The sequence below is a fragment of the Myxocyprinus asiaticus genome, chromosome 30, assembly GCF_019703515.2.
Source record: "Myxocyprinus asiaticus isolate MX2 ecotype Aquarium Trade chromosome 30, UBuf_Myxa_2, whole genome shotgun sequence".
Lineage (NCBI taxonomy): Eukaryota > Metazoa > Chordata > Actinopteri > Cypriniformes > Catostomidae > Myxocyprinus > Myxocyprinus asiaticus.
In genome coordinates this window covers 3592040-3619678 of record NC_059373.1, presented here as the reverse complement: position 1 = coordinate 3619678, position 27639 = coordinate 3592040, and the positions used below count along the sequence as shown (strand labels likewise).

The window sequence follows — 27639 nt, the reverse complement described above, 5'->3', positions numbered from 1 at the left end:
AATTTTCCACTTCTTAATAAGTGATTGAACAGTACTGACTGGCATTTTCAAGGCTTTGGATATCTTTTTATATCCTTTTCCATCTTTATAAAGTTTCATTACCTTGTTATGCAGGTCTTTTGACAGTTCTTTTCTGCTCCCCATGGCTCAGTATCTAGCCTGCTCAGTGCATCCACGTGAGAGCTAACAAACTCATTGACTATTTGACTCACGAACTGATGACCGGATGTTCTCCTTTAGGATTTTCTGGTAGAGAGCAGAATTCATGTTTCCCTCAATTATTGCAAGTCGCCCTGAAGCAGCAAAGCATCCCCACACCATCACACTACCACCACCATGCTGGACCGTAGGATTGATGTTCTTTTTGTGGATTTCTGTGTTTGATTTACACCAGATGTAATGGGACCCCTGTCTTCCAAACAGTTCCACTTTCGACTCATCAGTTCACAGAACATTCTCCCAAAAGGTTTGAGGATCATCAAGGTGTGTTTTGGCAAAATTCAGACGAGCCTTAATGTTCATCTGGGTTAGCAGTGGTTCAGGTCTGGGTGTGTCTAGTCCAGCTGAACCCCATTATGAATGCAGTTTCAGAGATTTGGGAATTTAGTAACTACGGGGGCAAATACTTTTTCCACACAGGTCCAGTTGGTATTGGACAACTTTTTTTGCTTCAGTAAAAACATTATAATTTAAAAAATTTATTTTGTGTTTACTCAGATTGCCTTTGTTTTATGTTAGATTTTGTTTGAATTTTTGAAACAATTTAGTATGAGATACACACAAAAACAGAAGAAATCACAGCACTGTATATAGTAAAGCAGTAATTATACATATAAATACAGCATACAGCATATACAAATACATAAACAGAATACATATATTTACTGTATAGAAAACACTATTAGTTACTAATTATTTAAAATATACTACAGTATTTTATATACTTTGTATAGTATATACTATAGCTATATAGTGTGTGTGTGTATATATATATATATATATATATATATATATATATATATATATATATATATATTAGTATAGCAATTCATATTTATTAAAAGTACCAAAACCCATCAACTATTTTAAAAGCCACCACTTCTTGTACCCGATGAGTTTAGAGGGGAACACAGTTTTAGAAAAAGAAAATAATTTATGAAAATAAGAATCAAGGCCATTTTCCCCTCTTTTTAACCAATGAATAATGTGTTTAAGGCGGGTGGAGAGGTGGAAATTCCTGAAGTCTGTGTATAAAACCAACTCTAAAACTCTGAAAAACCTCAGTAGCTTTGGGTTTTCTGGAAGACACCGTGCAAATCTTGCTCAATTTAATGATGCCGTCATCTCTAAGTAAGTGGAGGCGTAAGACAGATCGGACATCCTCCAGTAGTGTGCAGATAGACGGCTCTCTTCACTTTCTCTCTCACTTCTCTCTGCAGATGCAGCTGTCTTCCTGTCTCTCACACTGGCAGTGTTCATCAGTGTTACAGATGCAGCAGCTCTGTACAGCAGTATGGGAGAATTATCTGAAACATCAGGGGAGGAACTTCAGCATGTTGATATCAAGAGACCTCCAACTGAACGACAAAAATGGCACCTGATGGCAAAACAACTGCACAAGGATGTGAAAACACTGCAAGATGAACAGGTGCTTTTCAGTACAGATTGAATTAAAGTTGCGTTCACATTGCTGATTGCCTTAAACTAACCCTGCATGCTCTTCTCTCTTCAGTTTGAGAAAGATTTGAGAGAAATGCTGAATATGACTTCATATGAAGGTGTGAGAATCAGCACTCCACTCCTCAAACATTCAGATGGCTGTCTCTCCAGAAACTTCAGCACAGTAAGAACATCCTTTCAGATCAACATGTAGTTATTTTGGTTGTGATATATTTACGGATGATTCTTTAATAAGGGGAACTATTCATCTTAGAGTTATTTCAAAGAACAAATAACTTCAAACATCAATCATATTAGATCTGAAGGATATATAATAGCCTTAAACTTTTTTTTAATCGAATGTTTAAAATAATAATTTGCCCAAAAATGTAAACTAAGCAATTATTTACTCACACTCAAGTCACTCCAAATGCTGTTCACAAAGTTTACAAATACAAAAAGAGAATGTGTGAGTAAAAGACAGAAATATAAGTTGTTATTCACTGATAATCTTTTGAAAAGGGTCAAAAGTAGCCCTAAATGAAAAATAACCTTGTGTAATGTTGTTGCGTGTTTCAGGAAAGGTGTCTGAGGCGCATTTACAGTGTCCTGATGTGGTATAAAGAGCATATGAGTTACATTGAGAGAGAAAATCTGACCTCAACCCTGATAAACGATGTCAAACACGGGACGAAACGATTGCTGGAGTCCATTAACAGCCAGGTAAACACACCTGAACATTATAGTGCATTCTATAAAAGTGGCCACTGGGATGAATTTAACATCTTTATTTACTTGCGTTCCCCTCTAAAGTTTCCAACCGGTGGCGAAATTTAAAAATTGTTAGTTTTGATACTTAAATGACAAAATATTGACACACTTCTGCATGTTGAAGCTCAAGAAAATATTTATCAATCAAAGCAAAACTCATTCAACAGAACTCCCCTGAATTGTATAAAAATTGTATTATATCATATATATAGGGAGGCCGGGGCAAGTTGTCACAAGGGCTATATCTCAGCAGTGCTAAACTTTGCATGAGTCATAAGTCAAATTGCACAAATGTGTGTTTTCTGTAGCAGTGGTTTTGTATGCTGGATTCACCCATTATATTTGAACCAAGAACCATGTTTACAGGACAAGAGCATACAGTTTCATAAAGGTCAGGTCAGGCTTCTATCAAAATAATAAACTGTAATTGTATCCAATTATTTTATCACAATATCTGCTGCCCAAAAACAATAGTTTGCATTTAATTGTTCCTTTTTACATTTCATGAAATTTAACTGCAAAGTCTAAAATAAGCTCTGTTTTATCAGGAACCCATTGTGACAACATGCCCCATATAGTGAGACAACATGCCCCACTGTTGGGGGATGGGGGGGTGGGTTTAGAAGTCTAATGGTGGTTTATAAACATATTTTGGTAACACTTTGCATTAAGATTGTATTTTTTGACATTAGTTAACATAATAGTTAACATGAACAAACAATAAACAACACCTGTTTAGCATTTATTAATCAAGGTTGATGTTAATTTCAACATATTACTTATACTTTTTTATTTTTTATGAATAGTTGGATTTGTTAGCATTAAATCAAAAATGAACTCAAACAAACCAACAATAAAATACAATGAATTTTAATTGATTAATTGTATTTTTTTTTATTTATTAATAATACATTATTAAATTAACATTAACCAAAATTAGTAATGCCATTAAAAACATAACAAATAGAACCTTATTGTAAAGTGTTACTGATATTTATATATTTCGTAAGTGGTGGCTTATAAACACATTTCTGTATATTTATTTATACCTATAGCTCCAGCTGAGAGACATACAGGTTGAAGGCATCTCCAACACTCCTCCACCCGTCGTATCGGAGTGGACAAGCAAGATGTTCACGCACTCGATCCTGTTCAACTTCACCAGCGTCATGATCGATACATGCCGAGCAATCAGTTACATGAGCCAGAGGAAAAGTGGACGCAGTCACCACGGGAAAAACAGAAAGAGACCCAGTGAATCCGTCTCAGAGAAGAACTAACTACAGAAGCACATCAAACAACTATTTATTTGATATTTATAATATATATTTATTGAGCACCAGACTTTTAAATGATGTGATTGCTGCGTGTACTTTTAAGTTATTGAAAGTAAATGTTAATGTTTCTCATTTGTACAACACTGAAATAAATATTTATTGCTACATATCATTTTTACGCGTCTGTACTTTGTCTCATTTCGACAACACAGAAATCTGCACTGTTACATATTTATAAATATAAACTTTTAATGTTTCAGTTGTTTGAAATAGACAATTTGGTTACATTTTTTGTGTGTATCTCATGACAATACATGTTTTGGACAGAAGAAGCCCTGAAAACATTTATGACGAGTCTAAAGGAAAAATAAAAAAAAAAAAAAAAAAAAAAAAGAGTATATTATGCTGACGCGGTCTTTACATTAAAAACAACAACAAAAAAACAATTAAGATCCAAAGTGCCGAAGACAAGAGGATGGAAGACATTCGTCTATGAGAGAGGATCCAGATGTGTGTGTGTGTGGCGGCTGTCCGGTGCATCGTCATCCCCAAAGCAAACTGGAAATAAAGAAACAACTTTAAAATGTTCTCCCGAAAGAAAAGGGGCCCACTCATAAAGTGTGAGCGTGGCATTAAATTGTGTAATCAAAACTCACCTTAAAACGGTGGGCTCAGGCATTCCCGGATCTGCACCCCGTTTGAAACCTGGAAAGACATCACAAATAAATAAATAAATAACATGCGTTACCATGGAAACCTGGAAGGCATTCAGACATGTTAACTAGTAGTCAATCAGATAATGATTATATACAATACCAGTCAAAAGTTTGGACACACCTACTCTGTTTATTATTTCTATTCATACAGTTCATGATAAACATATATTCAGTCAAGTGTGCCTTTATTTAGTATTGGTATTGTACATGTTATAATACAAGTGGATGACAGCAAATGAGTCAAAATTACATAGATTAAATAAAAAACCTCCTCAAAATTCTTTAAAACACATTTTAAAGCAGAAAACGTGCATTATCTATTGGTAAGGCAGTCTCTACGGTAGGGATAGGTGAAAATATTGTTTTTCCCATGCATTGCGATCTTCATTTTAATGATCTCGATATCGGTTCTTGAATCCCAAGATCGATCTTTCACTCAATGCGCAACTCTCTACTACAATGAGAGGAAATCACTCGCATTTGCAACCAAATTTCACGCTATGTGACTAAAATGTATATATTGGGCAACTGGCTGGTAAATGTTTCAATTTCACTCACTAGTGATTGTGTGGTATAGCGGTTAAGTATTCAGCAGTGAGATCCAAGTCGTTCTGTGTATGTGTGTCCAAAGACGAGATCCACGCGATCCAGTTGTTGATCAACATAAATAAATAAATACACATTTAATTCTAATCAAGCATAGCAGAGATCTCTCTAGTTCATTTGCTCTCATTTAGAGGCGCTGTTTACAGAAATGCCGGTTTTCTTAAAGAGACAGTACCGGGGGGCCTGGGTAGCTCAGCGAGTACTGGCGCTGACTACCACACCTGGAGTCGCGAGTTCGAATCCAGGGCGTGCTGAGTGACTCCAGCCAGGTCTCCTAAGCAACCAAATTGGCCCGGTTGCTAGGGTGGGTAGAGTCACATGGGGTAACCTCCTCGTGGTCATTATAATGTTGTTCTCTCTCAGTGGGGTTTGTGCGTTGTGCGTGGATGCCGTGGAGAATAGCGTGAAACCTCCACACGTGCTACGTCTCCGCGGTAACTCGCTCAACAAGCCACGTGATAAGATGCGCGGATTGACGGTCTCAGATGCGTAGGCAACTGAGATTCGTCCTCTGCCACCCGGATTGAGGCGAGTCACTACGCCACCATGAGGACTTAGAGCGCATTGGGAATTGGGCATGCCAAATTGGGGAGAAAAAGGGATAAAAAGTTTTAGTACGTTTAACAAATCAATGTAAATACTTGTAAATAGTACAAATTATGCAATCAAACAATAAACATGTAACAAAAAATGATATATGCAATATAATCTCATATTTATTGATTGAATACATGGCTTTGTTCATTTTTAAAAACCTTAAATGTGACCAAAATTATGAAAAACTAATAAAAACGTAATTAGTCAAAATTATATTTTTGTATTATACCTAGTTAGAAGGTCTCCTGTATAATTAACAGCATTAGCTGGGAGAGACTTTCTTTCATATGTAAGAAACAAGGACATTATAATAACTGAAATATACCCATATAAATCAATACAGAATCAAAATCAAATCGAACTGTGAGCTTTTGAATCGGAAACGAATTGAGAAATCTGTATCAATACAAAGCCCTTTTGTACGGCACACTTATCGGTTTATACCGATAATCACAAAATGCACAAATATCAGCTGGGTCATAGGTCTATCACTAATTTAAATGCTAGGTAGAGGAACTATTTGAGAGTAAAGGCAAAAAAAAATTAATTCCTCTGAGCCTGTGATAGACCGATATATCAGTCCGGCCGATTAATCGGTCGATTTTTGCTTATTTTGAGATTATTGGCTCTAACTGCAAGAAGTATGTCCCCTGAAACAACTGGAAACCTCCAGAATAAAAGACCAAACCATTTCTAACCTATTTTTAACAGTTTACTTAGTGTTTGAGGTGCATAACACACATCGGGTAATAACGCATTGTCCATTTGGCAAGCATTTTTTCTATTGCAACACAGTTTGAAACCAACGCCACTCTGTTTCATGCAAGACTGGATTCCTCATTCTCAAGAACTTGCATGAAAACAATTTGATAATTAGACTGGCAACATGAAACTTCTTTCCTCACATCCTTTTTATGGGCACCGCTGAGATCCGGACGAGAGTTGAGAGAAAGAAAAGTCCTGCGTTGCAGGACACACACAGGAAGTGACTCCAAATGGAAGACACAAGAAGTGGGTTTAAAAAATGAGTAAAACTCAGAGGAAGTGTCCAAACCCATGCAATTCTTCCTGTTGTCATTCACCACTGGATTTATTCACTCAATGACAACATCTCTAAGACATCAGACGTCATAGACGATTCATCAAAATCGCATGCAAATTTATTGGGCAAGATATGAAAAAACAATCTTTGCAAAACTCCTGCGGAATGACACAATAATATAGCTAGCACACTGTTTTGCTTTATTTTGAGGAATAAAATTGACAGTTTTGGTCCTGGAAGCCCACCCATTTTTTCAGCCATCTTGGTTCCGGAATCTGGAAGTATTTTTCTCATTCATTTTTTTCTACAGGGATTTCATAAAATCTTTCATAAAAAACTTCTAAGCCACGAACCAAACCAACCAGTTATGAGGTCAATCACATCATTACATACTTTGAAGTTTACTGCAAAATATTCAGATATTTACAAATATTCAGAACACAAACAATTTTCAGAAGAATATTTCAGCTCTGTAGGTCCATACAGTGCAAGTGAATGGTGACCAAACCTTTGAATCTCCAAAATGTACATAAAGGCAGCATAAAAGTAATGACTCCAGTGGTTTAATCCATGTCTTCAGAAGTGATAAGTGTGGGTGAGAAATAGATCAATATTTAAAGGGGTAGTTCACCCAAAAATGTAAATTCTCTCATCATTTGCTCATCCTCATGCCATCCCAGATGTGTATGACTGTCTTTCTTCAGCAGAACACAAATGAAGATTTTTAGAAGAAGATAGAGCTCTGTCAGGTCCTTATAATGCAAGTAAATGGGTGCCAGCACTTTGACGGTCCCGAAGTCACATTTAGGCAGCATAAAAGTAATCCACACGACTCCAGTCGATCAGTGAATGTCTTCTGAAGCAAACCGATAGGTTTGCATTATAAAGACCTGACAGAGCTCTGTCTTCTTCTAAAAATCTTCATTTGCGTTCTGCTGAAAAAAGAAAGTCATACACATCTGGGATGGCATCAGGATAACTGAATAATGAGAGAATTTTCATTTTTGGGTGAACTATTCCTTTAAGTCATTTTTACAATAAATCTGCACCTTTGACAAGCCCGACCAGTAGGTGGTGATATGGATGAAGAATGCAAATCACGAAAAAAAACAAAAGAAGAAGAATGTGGAAGTGAAAGTGAAAGTGGAGATTTATAGCTAGTTAAAAAGGACTTACAATAAACATTATTGTGACTGTTTCTCACCCACACTTATATCACTTCAGAAGACATGGATTTAACCACTGGAGTCATATGGATTACTTTTATGCTGCCTTCATGTTCTTTTTTGAGCTTCAAAGTGCTGGTCACCATTCACTTGCAATTGTACGGACCTACAGAGCTGAGATACTCTTCTAAAAATCTTCATTTGTGTTCAGCAGAAGAAAGAAAGTCATACACATCTGGGATGGCATAAGGGTGAGTAAATGATGAGAGCATTTTCATTTTTGTGTGAACTATCCCTTTAAAGGTTTGTAAGATAGCGTTAATAATCAATTTCCCAATGGAAAATAATGAATGGGATTTTTACTTCCCGGAGCCAGCCTGTAACAGCTGAAAGAACTATGTAGTCAGCTGTGTAGTCAGCCATGACTACAGGTATATGGCTTGATTCTCGAGTTCATCAATACAGAGCATTTTTACAGCTTCAGAAGAGACTAGTTTATCATCAAAACTCTTTTAGAACAACACACGTCATATAGTTAGCTTTCTAAGCCATTCTCCAAAAACCTTAATTCTGAGACTCCCTTATTAGCAAATAGCTTTTGCAGGGCTTTTCCCTGTAAATCAGCTCAACCAGCAAAAAAAAAAAAAAAAAAAAACCTTCCTTTTGCATCTCATTCACCTCAAAACGTCCACCCGTGCCAAAAATATGCAGACGAGCAAATTTCTGTTGAACATCAATGAGGATGAAAGAGTTTGGTCCCTAAAGCCTCGTAAATATTTCCTCATTTCTCATTTAACAGTGATGACGCTGCAGGATGAAGACACCACTTGAACTCTGGTGTACAAACAGTGACGCAAACACATTCTGTCCAAAAAAAAAAAAAAAAAGAAAAGACCACTGACTGCTTCGTTAAAGGGATAGTTCACCCAAAAAATGTCATCATTTGCTGTTGTTTCAACTTTCAAACCTGTAGGATTTTCTTTCTTTTAAAGAAGAAAAGCAAAGGATGATGTCAGGCAGAATGACAGTCTTAGTCACCATTCACTTTCATGTACGGAAAAAGATGCAGTGAAAGTGAATGGTGACTGAGGCTAACATTCTGTATAACATCTCCTTTTGTGTTCTGCTGAAGACAGAAAGTCATACGGCTTTGGAACATGATGGTGAGTAAATGATGACAGTATATATTTTTTTTTTTTGGTGAACTATCCCTTTAAGTGACAATGTAATGACAATTACAATTCATTTTCAATGTCTCAATCACAGCTTCAGGAAGTGATGCGGGATGTAGTTGCGCAAAAACGAATTCATGACTGTGCATTTGCAAGAATATAAACACAAATGATTCAACCCTTCACACAAACGATTTACATGAAGATAAGCCTCATTAACAAACCATTTATAAAACTTATATAAACAAATGATTCATAAACCCTTGATAAAACTCATAAACACAAATAATTCATAATCCCTCCCTAAGACTCATATTGACACAAATGATTCATAATACCTTCACAACACTTGTATAAACACAACAAATTAATAAAGCCTTTATAAGACTCATATAAACACAAATGAAACATAATCCCTTCATAGGACTCATAGAAACCCAAATAATTCATAAACCCTTTATAAGACTCAAATAAACAACACAAATGATTCATAAACCCATCATAAGACTCTTATACACACAAATGATTCATAATCCCTTCATAGGACTTGTATGAACACAAATGATTCATAATCCCTCTATAAGACTCATATAAACAAAAATGATTCATAATCCCTCCATAAGACTCATATAAACACAAATGATTCAAAAACCTTTCAAAAGACTCATATAAACACAAATGAATCATAATCCCTCCATAAGACTCATATAAACGCAAATGATTCATAATCCTTCATAGGACTAATAGAAACCCAGATAATTAATAAACCCTTTATAAGACTCAAATAAACACAAATGATTCATAATCCCTTCATAAGACTCATATAAACACAATTGATTCAAAAACACTTCATACGAGTCATATGAACACAAACGATTCATAACACTCAAATACACATAATTAAATCTGATTCATAAATCCACCATAATTCATATAAAAAAACATATTATTCAAAAACGCTTTATAAGACTCATAAAAACATAAACGATTCACAAATCATTCATAAGACTAATATTAAAGCATCATAAGTTACATATTAATCACATCAACACACACGATTCAGTTGTCTATCAGAGGCGCGCGCGCGGGCGCGCGCACACACATACTCTCACACTCTCTCTCTCTCACACACACACACACACACACATACTCTCACACACACACTCTCTCTCTCTCTCTCTCTCTCACACACACACACACACTCTCTCTCTCTCTCACAAACACACATTCTCTCTCTCTCTCTCTCTCTCTCACACACACACACACACACACACACACACACACACACAGGCAAGTCTAATATACTGACCCAGATAGAGCACAGTTGGGATGAAGCCCCAGCGGATGATGAACTGGCCGCATTGGAACACCTGCTGCAGACGCTGCTTGCTCTCTTTACTCAGTTTGGCCATGATTGGATTATTTTCAGATTGAATGAATGGCTCTGCATCAAACGAGCAGCGTGAAGGACACGGAAGAGCGCAGGAAACACGTGGGTGTCGCAAAGTATGCTGTTGTGTTGCTGTGGGATGGCGTTTTGCGACAGTTGCACGAAGGAGCCACAGCAGCGACACCCAGTGGCCACATAAAGAAATTCAAGACATGGAAAGACGAATTTTCACATTTTATGTTGCAGCCATAAGCTAAAATGCTTTAAATTATTATTATATTTTCTCACATCAATCTACACTCCATATCCCATAATGACAAAGCAAAAACCAGATTTTTGATAACTTTGCAAATTTATTAAAAATAAAAAACTGAAATATCACATTGACATAAGTATTCAGACCCTTATCTCAGTTCTTAGTTGAAGCGCCTTTGTTAGCGATTGCAGCCTCAAGTCTTTTTGGGTATAATGCAACAAGCTTTGCACACCTGGATTTGGGGATTTTCTGCCATTCTTCTTGGCAGGTCCTCTCAAGCTCTGTCCATTTTCAGGTCTCTCCAGAGATGTTCAATTGGGTTCAAGTCTGGGCTCTGGCTGGGCCACTCAAGGACATTCACAGAGTTGTCCCTAAGCCACTCTTGCGTAGTCTTGGCTGTGTGCTTAGGGTCATTGTCCTGTTGGAAGTTGAACCTTCGGCCCAGTCTGAGGTCCTGAGCGCTCTAGAACAGGTTTTCATTAAGGATATCTCTGTATTTTGCTGCATTCAGATTTCCTTCAACCCTGACCAGTCCCCCAGTCTCTGCAACTGAAAAACACCCCCACAGCATGATGCTACCACCACCATGCTTCAGCGTTGGGATGGTATTGCACAGGTGATGAAGGGTGCGTGGTTTCCTCCAGACATGACACTTGGAATTGAGGCCAAACAGTTCAATCTTCATTTCATCAGACCAGAGAATCTTGTTTCTCACAGTCTGAGAATCCTTTAGGTGCTTTTTTGCAAATTCAAAGCAGCATGTGTCTTGTACTGAGGAGTGGCTTCCGTCTGGCCACTCTGCCATAAAGCCCAGATTGGTGGAGTGTTGCAGAGATGGTTGTCCTTCTGCAAGATTCTCCCATCTCCACACATGATCTCTGGAGCTCAACCAGCATGACCATTGGGTTCTTGGTCACCTCTCTTACCAAGTCCCTTCTCCCCCGATTGCTCAGTTTGCCCAGGCGGGCAGCTCTAGGAAGAGTCCTGGTTGTATCAAACTTCTTCTATTTAAGAATTATGGAGGCCAATGTGCACTTGGGAACCTTCAGTGCAGCCAAAAACATTTTGTAGCCTTCCCCAGATCTGTGCCTCGATACAATCCTGTCTCAGTTCCTTTGATCTTATGGCTTGGTTTTTGCTCTGATATGCATTTTCAGCTGTGATACCTTATATAGACAGGTGTGTGCCTTTCCAAATCATGTCCAATCAATTGAATTTGCCACAGGTGGACTCCAATCAAAGTGTAGAAACATCTCAAAGATGATCCAGAGAAATGGGATGCACCTGAGCTAAATTTAAAGTGTCATAGCAAAGGATCTGAATACTTATGTCAATGTGATATTTCAGTTTTTTCTTTTTAATAAACTTGCAAAGTTATCAAAAATCTGGTTTTTGCTTTATCATTATGGGGTATGGAGTGTAGGTTGATGTGAAAAAGATAAAATAAATATATATATAATATTAAAATGTTTAATTTATAGTACTGACTAGAAGTGGGAAGAATAGTATTTAAAGTCCAAATATTAAAATATAGGCATTATAATACAATAAATGAGCCTGTCTCCTTAAATCTATCAATCAACCAACCTACCTGTCTGTCTGTCTGTCTGTCTGTCTCTCATCTCTGTGTCTGTCTGTCTGTCTATCTATATGCCATTTATCCATTAAGTTTGGCTTAGGTGTCAAAGTGTGTATTTATTTTGCATGTTTAAAACTCAAAAAGAAAATATATCTTCATGCAAGAAAAAGTTGAGCCATCTTGAAATAGAAATCTTTATTTTCTCAGACTGTAATCATGTTATTTTTGTTGAAAGGCAACAAAAATGACTTCAGAACAGTAATATTTACAATTCACAAAATGTTCACGTTCTGAAAAGAATCTGACGCAACCACGTAAATACTTCATATTTAAAAGCACAATCCATTATGACCAGAAGAATGTTTCGATTTAACAAGGAAACTCATTTTCCTAAAAAACAAAAAAAATAAATAAATAAAACAGGACAAACACCGGCATGATTCCCACAGTGATGTACCAATCAAAAGGGGAAAAATATGGATGCCATAATTAATTCAAGAAAATTACATTAACCAATAATTTATCTTTTTTTTTAAGGAATGATTTGTGGCTTATAATCACACTGTTTAATGGGTCTCTATCGTTTGTGCTTTGCTTTCGGAGCATGACATCAATTTGACACCCAAGCAGCTGGTTTAACCCAACAGACTCATGTATCCAAAAATCGAATCTATTATGGCCATACGGAAGCTCTCGTACTGCAGTTCACATAGTAATGATATTGCTTTCAAATACTGCATGAATAACAGTGTAAACAAAGAAGACTACTTCTGTTTGGTATCCAATTCCACCAGATTTTCTGTTTGAATTTTGTGATTGATCCAGATAACCGTGGAAACAGAGTGAAGAGATGGCTTCAGCTCAATTTCAGAACACGTTTGAGCTGCAAACGCACACACGCACGCACACGCACACACGCACAGACACACACACACACAGGCAATGAAAATCGCACACAAATACCACGTTTAGTATGTCTGAAAATGGCTGTTTCTTCATCTTCTGTAAGTCTTTTCCCGAACACGCACATACTGTAGGTACATCATTAGAAACATACAGCTCGTATTCAGACTTCATGTGTCAACTTAAATACAGACAGAGACACCATCTAGACTTCATGGTCACCTTAAAGAAGAATTTAGGAAAAACTTTCAGCTTTTTTAAAAACACTTACTTCAAAAATACATTACTTTGGTATTTATACACAACTGACAAAACCGTAGGGGATAAAAACAGACTTCCTTTAAGGTGCTGCAGTTTTGTGCCATAAGGGGGCAGCAGTGCCACATCTGTATTTGTGCACTGCACTCAATGCGACCAGTCCTTATAGGGTGGATTTAGGGGTCACAGGTCAGAGGTCACATGGATACTGATGGTGGGCGACCGCTGCCGGAGCTGGTGGGTGGGGCTCAAGTGCTCTGAATAGGCCACACCCTCTTCCTGGAGTCCACCTTCAGGAACGAGGTGGTTCGAGGTGGGACTCGGCGTGCGGCTGGGAGGCTGGTTGCCCGAGGCGACGGCGAGCGCATTACTGACTTGCTCGAAAGAGCGCGAGAAGACGGCGCTGGCGGTGCGCGACAGGCTGAGCGAACCACTCTTAGGCACTGATTGGCTGGCCGTCAGCGTCAGCCGTTTGAGTGACAGAAGCTCGAGGTTTTCGCTCATTGCGCGAATGGCAGCCTGCTTACGGGAAAGTTGATCCATATCGGTGGTGGCGGCATCTTTCTCTTTATCCTTGTCTTTTTCTTTATCTTTGCTCGATCTTCCCGTCAAACGACGAAGACCTTTTCCCGCCAGCTTTCCCACGCTGCCACCAGAGGACGCTGTGGTGACGGCGCTGTTGCTGATGACTATCATGGGTGGGCTGGCCTGACCGCCCGATGCTTGCGTACAGATACCCTCGTCCACCTCCGCGATTTCCGTCAGCTCGTCCGGGGAACCCAAATCCACTGCGTCTGGGGGCAGAAGAGAGCGAATTGCTTGTTAAAAAACAAATTCCACATATTTATTCTTACATGGATGAAAGCGCTTTAAAAGATGGCATGGATAATTAAAATAATTAAAATTTCACTGCTAAAAATCAAAAGAAGAAAATAAGAAATTTTGTTTTGCATTTATTTCCCCGGAACATTATGATTTTGAGAATTGTGACAGTATTTCTATTTTTATTATGACAATATATCCCTTTTTCTCAACTTTTCATTACTGTAAAGCAAAAAATTACTTTTTCCCCCCAAGAATATTGATTTTTGGAAGTGTGACATTAACTTATTATCTTAATTATGACAATTAAGCACATTTTCCTCTCACTATTGGACAACAGTAATAAAAAAAAAAAAAAATAAAAAAAAGGTAAAATCTAATTCTCATTACTCTTATAAAGTAATAAAAATCATTCTGTCCAGACACTATTTTTTTTCTTGCACTGTAATTTAATTTAATAAAATCAGCATTAATTACATTACAGTGCAACAACTACTGCCATGACAGTAATAAAACTTACATTTTATTTCACATTACATTAATCAGAATTTGCAGCATAAAATTCGTAATTTTTATGAAAATAAATGTCACTTTGCAAAAAAATTTATAAATCAGTTTCTTTTTAATTCCCCCAATAAACCAACAAATTTTACTCTTATCAATATGCAAGTTTTGAAAATAATAATAAAAAAATCAGGGAACATTAAAGTGCACAAATCACATTAAAACACAATCACCACTAGAGACAGCTGAGAATACATATGTAACTCTAGACCTCAAACTATACGTATATCTTTGAATGACAATGAAACATTTTCTTAAAGGAAATAATGGGCAGCGTAGCAGGTGTTTAAGAGCTTTAGTAGATGCAGCTGTTGGCAGAAGGTTGTTTTAAGGAAAAAAATGAAGGAATCAAGACATCACAAACCAGAGAGAACAGAGCTGAGAGAGAGAGAGAGAGAGAGAGAGAGAGTGAGTGAAGGGGAGAGAGAGAGCGAGAGAGAGGGGGAGCGAGAGAGAGAGAGAGGGAGCGAGAGAAAGAGAAAGAGAGAGGGAGCGAGAGAGAGAAGAGAAGAGAGAGAGAAAGAGAGAAGGAATCAAGACATCACAAACCAGAGAACAGAATAGTGCTGAGAGAGAGAATTGAAGAGAATTGAATTGAGAGGGAGAGAGAGAGAACAGAATAGTGCTGAGAGAGAGAGAGAGAGAGAGAGAGAGAGAAAGGGAGAGAAAGAGGGAGAGAGAGAGAGTGAAGGGGAGAGAGAGAGCGATGGAGGGGGAGAGAGGGGGAGCGAGAGAGAGAGAGAAAGAGAGGGAGCGAGAGAGAGAGCGAGAGAGAGAGCGAGAGAGAGAGAGAGGGAGAGAGAGAGGGAGAGAGAGAGGGAGAGAGAGAGCGAGAGAAAGAGAGAAGGAATCAAGACATCACAAACCAGAGAGAACAGAATAGTGCTGAGAGAGAATTGAAGAGAATTGAATTGAGAGGGAGAGAGAGAGAACAGACTAGTGCTGAGAGAGGGAGAGAGAAAGAGAGCGAGAGAAAGAGGGAGAGAGAGAGAGAGAGTGAGTGAAGGGGAGAGAGAGAGTGATGGAGGGGGAGAGAGGGGGAGCGAGAGAGAAAGAGAGAGAGAGGGAGTGAGAGAGGGAGCGAGAGAGAGAGAGAGAGAGAGAGAGGGAGCGAGAGAAAGAGCGAGAGAAAGAGCGTGAGAAAGAGCGAGAGAGAGAGAGGGAGCGAGAGAGAGAAAGAGAGAGAGAGAGAGAGAAAGAGAGAAGGAATCAAGACATCACAAACCAGAGAGAAAAGAATAGTGCTGAGAGAGAGAATTGAATTGAATTGAGAGGAAGAGAGAGAGCGAGAGAAAGAGAGAGAGAGCGAGAGAAAGAGAGGGGGAGCGAGAGAAAGAGAGGGGGAGCGAGAGAGAGGGAGAGAACGAGAGAGAGAGAGAGAGAAAGAGAGGGGGAGCGAGAGAGAGGGAGAGAACGAGAGAGAGAGAGAACAGACCGGCAGGCAGATCAGAGTCTATACAACTAAAACCTTCAGAACTGGATTGCAGAGGGATGCACAATAAATCAGTACCACATTTTTAAAATATTTTTATCATGAATAGTTTATCGAACTCAAACAATATCTGCTTATATCTGCAATATTCTGCTCTCATTTCCATGAAATATTCTCTCTTGCTTTGAAGGTTTCCTGTATGATTATGGCACACTCATTTCCTGCCAATCTGTCTCATTTCTCAAGCATCTATGGGAGGTGGTTTCCCAGGGCAACCCAGTGGATAAGTGTTGGGGAAAGAAGGTTTCATAAACCAATTTTCTGAAAGGAGCGTTGTGAGTTGGATTTGAACAGTGCGGGTCATTTCCATAATCGGTGAGCTGGTGAGTTCAGATGGTTTGATTTGGATGAAAACACTGACAGGCAGGGGCGAAAAGTGTAAATATGAAACGAGTCGACGGATGAGACGGAAATAGACATGACAGTGTGAGATGCATCATGAATCCAGGGTCATTCAAAAACTTTAGGAAAAGATTGAAGGGGAAATGTTAATAGCATTTTTAAAGGAATGTTCTGGGTTCAATACAATGTTCAACAGCATTTCTGGCATTTAAACTATTATTAAGACTTAAACATACGTATTAACATGCGATTAGTGTCATAGATGCTGAAAAAATTTGCAGTGCAGAGACAGCGCAACGGTCAAAGACGTCCGTCTAGTGCAGAGATGCCCAAACCAGGACCTGTGGGCCAAAGTTGACCCACTGTGCCATATATGACAAGAGGAAAAACAATTCAAAAAATATGCCATTGACCCAGCTCTTCATTGCATTAGTTAAGCAGATTGCAACGCAAATATATATTATGAAATCATAAAGGAGGGAAACGAGGGCAACTTTTATATTTTAATATAATACAGTTTGATATAATGCAACGTTTATTCGGCCCACAGCCCTCAAGTTGGATATTTGGCCCTTCGTAGAAAGAAGTTTGGGTACCTCTGCTCTAGTGCATGTTTACACAGAAAAATGGAAAAACAAGGCGGATGGATGCAAAATTATATTCAGTGTGAATGGCCCCTATGGGCCCCATAGACTTCATTGTGGAAGCCCGTTTCCATTTGCCACATGAAAAAAAAAATCATAATTATGACATTAAAAAAAAAACGACGTACTATCTCTTAATTACGAATTAGTATCTCATAATTATGACTTATCAAAGCACGATTTTTATTCCATGTGACGGAAACATGCTTCCATACTTCAGATGCTACTTTGTTTTTTACAAACAGAAGGATGAGTCAAAATTACCCTCTGTGGTAATCGACTTAATGCAACCAATTCTGTCGATAGAGCTTAACTTGTATTGAACTTGGAACACCCCTTTAAAAAAAGCAAACCTTAAACTTAAAGGCAAAAGGAGAGACTTTGTAATTCTCTTAGGAAAGTTATTTGTTGATGGCAAGGTTTCTTCGCTCGTTAATACTCTAGAAGCGCAAACATTTCATTAATAACAAATAATTAGCACGCTTATTAAGAGCCTGCATGGCTTTACCCCACACAAGTACCTCTGGGCCCGAGGGGAGGGGTGTGTAAGACAAGGGGGGAGGAGTTCTAAAAATGAACCCGCCCCGCGGAGGGCGTCCCATCTTCTAGGTGCCTCCGCACAGACTTCTGCCTCTTGACCTCTTGACCTCTAGGGTCGGCGCCCACCTCTGTGGCACCCACTAGCGCCTCCCCCTCCGTCCTGCTGCGAAGAGCCTCTCCATTGGCCATCCGCTCTCCGGTGACCCCCGTTACACTAATCTCAGGGATGGGCCCCGCTGGACATGAGTCAGGGGACTCTACACTGTTCTCCTGTGACTCTGATAAACAAACACATACAGAGACACAAACACACACAGATACATGCATGATGGCTGATGCAACACACATAAAAATAAAATCTGAATGCTATAGGAATAGTTCACCCAAAAATTTTAATTCACAAGTCTTTTTTTTTTACTCCGCCTAATGTCACTTCAAAGACTTTCTAATGTGAAACACAAAAGCAACAATTTTAAGTCTTCTTACAGCTTTTAGCCACATCATGGGGCCATCAAGCTTCCAAAAGGACAATGAAACAACATAAAATCACAGTAAAAGTCATCGGAAAAAAGTCAAAGGCTTGGATCAACATGAAAAATTTACATTTTCATTTTTGGGTGAGTTATGCCTTTAAGACGGACATAAATTATAGTTCAAAATGACATGGAAACTGACAAATGACAAAGAAAACTGACATAAATGACAATGAAATGAATCATAAAACGAGCTTGATCATCAAGTTAATGAACAGCAAGAGGTGTGATGTCATTTTAAAGGCCCCTAAGAAATCAAAATGAGTTTTTATTCAATGTCTATTAGCTCTGAAGCAAGTGTCCTCATAAACATTGACAGAATTCACTTTTAGCAAATATGCGCATAGATGTCACATTCTGTGTCAAGTCAACCAGAGGTAACCGGCTAAAAAAAATATTTGTTGATATATATATATATCCAGTTGAAGTCAGAAGTTTACATACACCTTAGCCAAATACATTTAAACTCAGTTTTTCACAATTCCTGACATTTAATCGTAGAAAACTTTTCCTGTCTTAGGTCAGTTAGGATCGCTACTTTATTTTAAGAATGTGAAATGTCAGAATAATAGTAGAGAGAATGACTTATTTCAGCTTTTATTTCTTTCATCACATTCCCAGTGGGTCAGAGGTTTACATCCACTTTTTCAGTATTTGGTAGCATTGCCTTTAAATTATTTAACTTGGGTCAAATGTTTTGGGTATCCTTCCACAAGCTTTTCACAATAAGTTGCTGGAATTTTGTCCCATTCCTCCAGACAGAACTGGTGTAACTGAGTGAGGTTTGTAGACCTCCTTGCTCGCACACACTTATTCAGTTCTGCCTGAATTGAGATCAGGGCTTTGTGTTGGCCACTCCGATATCTTGACTTTGTTGTCCTTAAGCCATTTTGCCACAACTTTGGAGGTATGCTTGGGGTCATTATCCATTTGGAAGACCCATTTGCGACCGAGCTTTAACTTCCTGGCTGATGTCTTGAGATGTTGCTTCAATATATCCACATAATTTTCCTTCCTCATGATACCATCTATTTTGTGAAGTGCATCAGTCCCTCCAGCAGCAAAGCACCCCCACAACATGATGCTGCCACCCCCATGCTTCATGGCTGGGATGGTGTTCTTCAGCTTGCAAGCCTCACCCTTTTTCCTCCAAACATAATGATGGTCATTATGGTCAAACAGTTCAATTTTTGTTTCATCAGACCAGAGGACATTTCTCCAAAATGTAAGATCTTTGTCCCCATGTGCACTTGCAAACTGTAGTCTGGCTTTTTTATGCCAGTTTTGGAGCAGTGATTTCTTTCTTGCTGAGCAGCCTTTCAGGTTATGTCAATATAGGACTCATTTTACTGTGGATATAGATACTTGTCTACCTGTTTCCTCCAGCATCTTCACAAGGTCCTTTGCTGTTGTTCTGGGATTGATTTGCACTTTTTGCACTAAACTACGTTCATCTCTAGGAGACAGAATGCATCTCCTTCTTGAGCAGTATGATGGCTGCATGTTCCCATGGTGTTTATACTTGCGTACTATTGTTTGTACAGATGAATGTGGGACCTTCAGGCATTTGGAAATTGCTCCCAAGGATTAACCAGACTTGTGGAGGTCCACAATGTTTTTTCTGAGGTCTTGGCTGATTTCTTTTGATTTTCCCATGATGTCAAGCAGAGGCACTGAGTTTGAAGGTAGGCATTAAAATACATCCACAGATACACCACCAATTTAGTACACCTCCTATCAGAAGCTAATGGCTAATTGTCTAAAGGCTTGACATCATTTTCTGGAATTGTCCAAGCTCCTTACAGGCATGGTTATCTTAGTGTATGTAAACTTCTGACCCACTGGAATTGTGATATAGTCAATTAAAAGTGAAACTGTCTGTAAACAATTGTTGGAAAAATTACTCATGTCATGCACAAAGTAGATGCCCTAAATGACTTGCCAAAACTATAGTTTGCTAATATTAAATCTGTGGAGTGGTTAAAAATTAGTTTTAATGACTTCAACTTAAGTGTATGTAAACATCTGACTTCGTGTGTGTGTGTGTGTGTGTGTGTGTGTGTGTGTGTGTGTGTGTATACACACACACACACACACACACACACACACACACACACACACATACATAAATCATGATGAAAGCCATAATATTAAATGCCATGGATCAGTATTAACTAAGTAATGCATTATTTCTTAGAGAGGGATAAAAATGACAATTTTTGTGCCAAAAAAAAAAGAAAAAAAAAAAAACCTTATTATTCTATTTTTACACAAAACTCGGTAGGCAAAAAATCAAAAATCAAATTGTAGGTACTAAAATCAGTTGGCAAAAGCACCCCTTGTTGCATTATATGCTAATGGTGTTCAAAAATTGAAATAAATAAATAAATAATAAAATAACAACAATACTTAGTGTTGTAAGTTGGAGTGCCTAAAACTCCAGAAGTATTAAAGATATATTAATATCCTTTTATTATTTGGTTTAGAACAAACTTTCCTTTTTATTTATTAATTTTTAAGGCCCTATATGGTTAAATCCCTGAGATATGGGGCTTTCAATGTGGCTCCGTGTGAATTATACAATTTTACACATTTTCGTTAGTCGGAAGTAAAAATGTTACTTGTAGTTTTGCTCCAAAATTATAGACAAAAATTTTCATTTTGACCCCCCTCTACAAAAGAATGGGTTGCTCAGTAAATATTGATCCAAGGCATTTAATATTTTAGCTTTCATCAAGTTTCTAAACTTTTGTTGATTTGACATAGAACAACACTACACAGATTTTTGTCCAATCCAAAGTTCTCTAGAATGAAAACGTCCACCTCCCTTCGACCGACCAGCAAGTAGCAATCACATTCATGGCTATGACAAAACTAAAGCCTATTTGGCACTTTTTTAAAAAGGGTAGAGCCCTTCGATATTTCCCACGCAAGTCAACACAGGACAGAAAACAGCACTCGTCAAACAATTTCAAGAGGTCTTGAATGAAGAGGATTCATTCATTGGGACTTGGGACGGGTTACGCAACAACGTTTAATACTTTGTGTCTGAGGTTTTTTTAAATCCCTAACTCTTAGTATGAGCAATAGTAAGAGTGATGCTCGCCTTTATCAAACACCACTAATAACAGCGTTTGGTGCTTAATTGCACCTTACTAACAGAAAACCCTTATCTACATCTGAATCAACTGAGCAGTAATTAGTCAGATGTTCTTTGTTCGGATGAGAGAGAATTTTCGACTGTGAACGACTGCATTCCTATGACATAATACCCATGTTAAAAGCCGAAAAAAGACAATTACATAATGTTACGCTGAAATGATATTAAGTCAAGGAATCCCCCATTCTCCCGAGTCATCTAAACATCAGGAGGTCTTAGAGTTTTCATTCTATTGCATGTCCATGCATCCATCAGCTGTTTTCAGGATGTTTGAGTCACCATCATCCCCCTCATCATCCACAGCTGTTGTGTGTTGCCATGCGCCGCTCACCGTGGCGTTTCCAGCGATGTCCTCGGATTGACAGGCTGGTCACGGCATTCCGGGAGATCCGAGAGGCCGTGGGCGTGATCTCCACCCGGATGGATCGAGATCCTTCTTTATTAGACTTCAGAGAGGCACCGTGAAGAGATGATTTGATGGCGTTTCCCACCTGAGAATGATTAAGACACTCACCAATCAGAAGACCACAGAACACTGTAAACGCAACAACAACTTCCAATATTTTGCAGTTCACTTCGGCTACATAAAGGAAACCTTTCTTTACTAATAGATGATGAATTTAATAGGGGTGTGAAAACATATTGGCCGCATTAACATGCACAGTCGTACACGGATTATGCTTATAAAGCCGTCAACATATAATGTTACGGTAATGTCATAAACGGTTTTAGCAAAAAACGGTCAGCACACAAAGATTTTGCATTGCACATAATGGGTTATCCAATGAGTGCTAGTGTTGTGTGCATGACTGTTTACATTTTGACATCAGAAGCAAAGAATAATCAGATGATTTAAAGTCTCATGTAAACACAGTTTTCTTTCGTTTTGGTAGTTATCAGCATATTGCTGTTCATGTAAACACACGCATTGTTACATGCATGGCTCTGCAATGAAAATTCAAATGCAATGATTACAGAATTTAATCAGCAACAAGGGGGGCCTGGGTAGCTCAGCGAGTATTGATGCTGACTATCACCCCTGGAGTCAAGAGTTCGAATCCAGGGTGTGCTGAGTGACTCCAGCCAGGTCTCCTAAGCAACCAAATTGGCCCAGTTGCTAGGGAGGTTGGAGTCACATAGGGTAACCTCCTTGTGGTCGCGATTAGTGGTTCTCGCTCTCAATGGGGCGTGTGGTAAGTTGTGCGTGGATTGCGGAGAGTAGCATGAACCTCCACGTGCTGTGAGTCTCCGTGGTGTCATGCACAACGAGCCATGTGATAAGATGCATGGATTGAGGGTCTCAGAAGCGGAGGCAACCGAGACTTGTCCTCCGCCACCTGGATTGAGGTGAGTAACCGTACCATCACGAGGACCTACTAAGTAGTGGGAATTGGGCATTCCAAAGGGGGAGAAAAATGGGTCAAATTTGTCAAGACTTTCAAAACCTGAAAGTTTTAAAAATATAAAATTCAGATAAAATCTTCAAAAAGATAGATGGATAGAATTGGACTGTAAACTAAAGTCATGATATGACAGACCTCGTTTGTATTTGTTTACATTTGAATTTTGAAAGTTCGAATTTGAAATAATGAGCATTCTGTTGGCCTGTTTAAATATTGTCAATATAAGTCCATAGGATTTTTTGGATATTTGATGGTCCGCTGTGCAAAAACGGTTATCTCAATCAGTTAGAAAAGACACAGCCACGCAAGTCGGAACAGTCTGAAGGTCTGCGCCAAGTTTGCTGGATATAGCTTGAAAGCTCTAGGAGTTACAATTGATCCTTTTGGTCTTGGTTTAAAGGATTTTGGAAAAACCCTAAACCATGTAGAATAACAGTATGTAGGTTGTCAAGCAAACATTAAATTAATATCCATTATTAAACAGGCTCTCTGGAATACTTGATTCTGATACGTGGATGTGCGGTTATTACAGAGAAATATCAGCCCACTAGATGGCGCCGTTGACCAATCAGAATCAAGTATTCCAGCGAGCCTGTAATAATTTGCAATAATGACTGGCTGTCTGTACAATATTCCACTTATTACACAACTACTTACCAAATAAACCAATAAATGGACATGAATTATTAATTTGAGATGAAATTATTTAAATAAGCGAGTAAATTGCAGAACAAACTCATTCTGAGTGATACGGGACCCCTACACTGATTATTTCTTATCCAAAACATCCAATCCATGACCTATTTTCAGTTGTAAAATAATAAATCGTACCACAACAACAATCTCAAATCAAACTGAAACGTGCTCAAATTTCAGATTTCATCACATTTAGTATAGAATTGTGATGCACAAGTTGCATTGACATTTGTTTATGATACACTTGGTCCTTTTTTAAGCTTGAAAGTGAGTCACTATCCACTGCCACTGTATTAACAAGACAGATCAAAATAAAAATTAACAGTTTCATTTTGTGTTTTGCATAAAAAAAGAGAGTCATACGAGTTTGGAGTTGTAAGTGGTCATGTTCCTGTCATAATGCTCAAATCTGCCATCCTAACGGCATCAGTGAATGAATTTCAGAAATGATGGTAATCTGTGAAGCTTTAGCAGGATGTCTGTAATCTTTGCTCAAGCGTGAGGGATCTCACACCCACCAGCAGAGCCTCTGGGAAGAGCTCCAGCTGTGCACGGTACAGCACGTCATCCAGAGCCTTAGAGCCCAATTCTGCTTCACCATTACACCTGCACACCAGAGACAGAGAGAAAGAGGTTTTAACCATTTACAAATCATAAGCCATGTTTACACCTGGTATTAAGCTTTGGGTGATCTGATCACATGCGGACACCACAAGTCCCGAAGTACAGAACCAATTTTTTTTTTATGTAATATTTCATCTTTAACTGATTCTTTTGAATCTACAGTGTGAAAAATACTGCACAACCGGTGTAGTCTGATTCTGAACATATTACTCTTTTGAACTGGTTCTTTTAACCCTTGTGCGACCTTTGGGCCATTTTTGTCTTTTCTATAATTTTGGCTGTGTTAATGCCAGCGGCATACATTTTGCCAAAGGTGTGTATTTTTGGGGGAATTTTGATATTTCAACCTCAGTTCCTATAATACATCTATAATACACTGTGTACACAAAATAGTTACACTCAGGACCTTAAGGACAAAAATGTCCCCATTGAAACCCATTAAAACTGCAATATTTGATCCCAGTGCCATTAAAGCATAAAATCATGAATTGTATTATATTATGCTTTCATTCTGGAGCACTGGCTTCAAAATAATATATATATATATATATATTTTTTTTTTTTTTTTTTTTTCTTTTTTTTTCCACCAGATGGCACCATTTTTCTCATGTTTATCCTATGGAGCAAATACAAGCTTTTCCCCTATTTTCTGTATTTATAGAGCACTGCAGGCCAATTGAATAAATGATGCAGCTAAAACTGTGTGGGTGTGTTGGTATGGATGTCAGAGTGTGTTTTGTATGTGTGTATTGAGAAATGTGTGTGTGTGTGTGTGTGTGTGTGTGTGTGTGTGTGTGTAAAAAACAACAGTGGCATTATATAAACAAACTGGCATTTAAAGGGTTAAAATCCTGAAAATTAATGAATATTTGGAAGTTATGATCAGGACTGATGTTGGTTAAAAAAGTCAGTGAAAGTGGAAAATAATATTAATATATAATATTATTATGGCAGTTTTTGGCACAGACATTTTTGTCCTCTAAGGACCTCTGATTAACTTTTTTTTATTGATGCACAAGGGTTAAATCTACAGTGCGAACCAGTGCAACGAGTGTAGTCTGATTCTGAACAAATTACTCTTTTGAACTGGTTCTTTTGAATCTACAGTGCCAAATATACAGCTCTACCAGTGTAGTCTGATTCTGAACAAATGACTCTTTTGAACTGGTTCTTTTGAATCTACAGTGCCAAATATACAGCTCTACCAGTGCAGTCTGATTCTGAACAAATGACTCTTTTGAACTGGTTCTTTTGAATCTACATGGTGAAACAAACAGCACGACCAGTGCAGTCTGATTCTGAACAAATTACTATTTTGAACTGGTTCTTTTGAATCTACAGTGCCAAATATACAGCTCTACCAGTGCAGTCTGATTCTGAACAAATGACTCTTTTGAACTGGTTCTTTTGAATCTACATGGTGAAACAAACAGCATGACCAGTGTAGTCTGATTCTGAACAAATGACTCTTTTGAACTGGTTCTTTTGAATCTACATGGTGAAACAAACAGCATGACCAGTGCAGTCTGATTCTGAACAAATTACTATTTTGAACTGGTTCTTTTGAATCTACAGTGCCAAATATACAGCTCTACCAGTGTAGTCTGATTCTGAACAAATGACTCTTTTGAACTGGTTCTTTTAAATCTGCAGCACGAAACATACGGCAAGAGCAGTGTAGCCCAATTTCAAATGAATGACTCTTATGAGATTGTTATTTTTTTAATCTACAGTGCGAAACATACAGCTCGAGTAGAATGATTCCAAACAAATGACTCTTTTGAACTGGTTCATGAATGCATTTCAGATTATTTCTCAGAAAACGTGGAATTGCTGCACGAGTCGCATAGGCTACTTTTATTCTTAAGTGAGCTTTAAGTGAGTCACTATGAACTGCCTTTGTATTGACCAGACGGATTGCATTATTCAATAAATTGACACAATTTTCATTTTTGTGTGAACTAACCCTCCAATGCCAGGTGTAAACAGGCCCATACACTTTCCAAACAAACAGAACTGCTTTAACTGGTTTCCTTTTTACAAGCACGGTCACATTTAAGGTAACACATCTCTGTTTAAAATGACGCTGATGTGGGCGGGGTGTCACGATGACCACGCGCCCTGCAGTAATTCTCAGAAACATGTTAAATAACCGGTTTGGTTGGAATAAGTGACTTTCATTTGTAAACTAAGATAGCGACTTTTGTTTTGAATCACTCACAGCACGAAATGAATCCCCGTGATCAACTGCACCAGAAACTCTGACGTGACCATCAACCGCGCGCTGATGCCTTTATACCGCCGTAACTGTTGCCGTGGATACCCACAGATACAGACCCTGAAAAGAGAATAACACATTAGTCAACAGACCTTTAACAGAAGCAGTAAGAATGTCCATTTCTTGCATTTTGACCTCATGAGGAACGTGAACGCAGAGATAATTGGATTTTATCATCTTGCTCACATTAAGAGTTTAAAGGAAGATTCAGAGAGATTTAATAGAAATCAGACCTACTTTTGTACAAAGGATTTAACATGCTCAATGTCACAAATGTGCTTTTTTTATAAGTGACTTGGAATTTACAGAATTTACAGTTTTTTCCTCTTTCATTTTGCACCATGTGCTTGTTTAACATTTTTAAAAATCCTAAAACTTGTGTTTATATTCAGGTTTAAATTTGATTATGAACCCCAGATGTTCAATGTGGATCATACTGATTATCTGCCATCCTGCCTTTCAGATTGAAAAACTCATATTGGTTGATCACTGGTTTCAATTTATAATCATAATGGAGTCTCTTCATGTTTCCTGTTCCCAGGCCTTTGACCTGCTCAATCTGTGATCTTTGCTCTCTCGGATATAAACATCAGCTGATTGGTTGCGTACTGAGTCATGTGATCATCACGCATGGCTTAAAACATTGTGGGAAAAGACCAGTTTCAGGTCTGAGACTCTTTCAGGTTCAAGTCTGTAAGAGGATCAGCGTGATTGGAAGCAGAGAGGATCATGGGGGATTTGAGATGAAGAAAAGCTTTATACACACCAACACCTGACCAAACCTGAACAGCGTACAGTAATAATACCAAGGTGGAAGAAATCTCATACGCGTTTCCTTAACTCACCCTCAGGGATCGATCATTATAAAACAGACTTTCTGCACCAAAATCTGATTGGATGAGCCACGTTCATTGTTGTTGTACAATAGCCAATATACACAATAAACATCAGTTTCTATGTTAATGCACCAAAAACACACCATAGCTGGACTAATGAACTATACTACACTGTGTTGCAACTGTTTACTCCAATTATTTATAAATTCAAATATTTATTCAACATTAGTGTCTTATATTACTGTTGGCGAAATAGTTATGCATGCACTCTTTTTCTTCCTAACGTTCTCTCCTAATGCTTTCTTTGCACTTT

At 38.3% G+C, this 27639-nt stretch overlaps 3 protein-coding genes across 7 annotated transcripts in view; 1 reads left to right on the top strand and 2 right to left on the bottom strand.

The window, feature by feature from the left end:
• The first annotated feature begins 1094 nt into the window (after window positions 1-1094).
• Window positions 1095-3766, top strand: LOC127420890 (interleukin-6-like). The gene is made up of 5 exons (XM_051663488.1): window positions 1095-1350; window positions 1440-1648; window positions 1733-1843; window positions 2239-2382; window positions 3486-3766. The coding sequence occupies exons 1-5, from the start codon at window positions 1332-1334 to the stop codon at window positions 3708-3710; spliced, it is 708 nt and encodes a 235-aa protein (XP_051519448.1). The 5' UTR covers window positions 1095-1331; the 3' UTR covers window positions 3711-3766.
• Window positions 3767-3970: 204 nt separating this feature from the next.
• On the bottom strand, window positions 3971-10505 carry LOC127420906 (mitochondrial import receptor subunit TOM7 homolog). Its single transcript, XM_051663516.1, has 3 exons — window positions 10316-10505; window positions 4364-4412; window positions 3971-4265 (listed from the first exon to the last, which is right to left on the bottom strand). The coding sequence occupies exons 1-3, from the start codon at window positions 10416-10418 to the stop codon at window positions 4250-4252; spliced, it is 168 nt and encodes a 55-aa protein (XP_051519476.1). The 5' UTR covers window positions 10419-10505; the 3' UTR covers window positions 3971-4249.
• Window positions 10506-12411: 1906 nt separating this feature from the next.
• LOC127420872 (hyccin-like) overlaps window positions 12412-27639 on the bottom strand; it is a 55221-nt gene continuing 39993 nt past the window's right edge. For 3 of the 5 annotated variants that reach the window (XM_051663459.1, XM_051663460.1, XM_051663458.1), the window contains exons 8-11: window positions 26434-26550; window positions 24107-24194; window positions 21821-21980; window positions 12412-14186 (exon numbers count right to left, since the gene is read on the bottom strand). In XM_051663459.1, coding sequence (XP_051519419.1) covers window positions 13576-14186; window positions 21821-21980; window positions 24107-24194; window positions 26434-26550 — 976 coding nt within the window. In that variant the 3' untranslated portion in view covers window positions 12412-13575. Of the gene's footprint in view, window positions 14187-17764; window positions 18075-21820; window positions 21981-24106; window positions 24195-26433; window positions 26551-27639 lie in introns of all 5 variants that reach the window. The other 2 variants (XR_007893888.1, XM_051663461.1) reach the window with 2 other exon arrangements.

What these genes read in the sequence shown, in the direction of transcription:
- LOC127420906 (XM_051663516.1), bottom strand. Translation starts at nt 10,418, where the DNA reads ATGGCCAAACTGAGTAAAGAGAGCAAGCAGCGTCTGCAGCAGGTGTTC. An exon ending in CCCAACTGTGCTCTATCTGG is followed by an intron (nt 4,413 to 10,315) that starts GTCAGTATATTA and finishes ATGTCTTTCCAG; the next exon opens with GTTTCAAACGGGGTGCAGAT.
- LOC127420890 (XM_051663488.1), top strand. An exon ending in AAACACTGCAAGATGAACAG is followed by an intron (nt 1,649 to 1,732) that starts GTGCTTTTCAGT and finishes TTCTCTCTTCAG; the next exon opens with TTTGAGAAAGATTTGAGAGA. An exon ending in TCTCCAGAAACTTCAGCACA is followed by an intron (nt 1,844 to 2,238) that starts GTAAGAACATCC and finishes TGCGTGTTTCAG; the next exon opens with GAAAGGTGTCTGAGGCGCAT.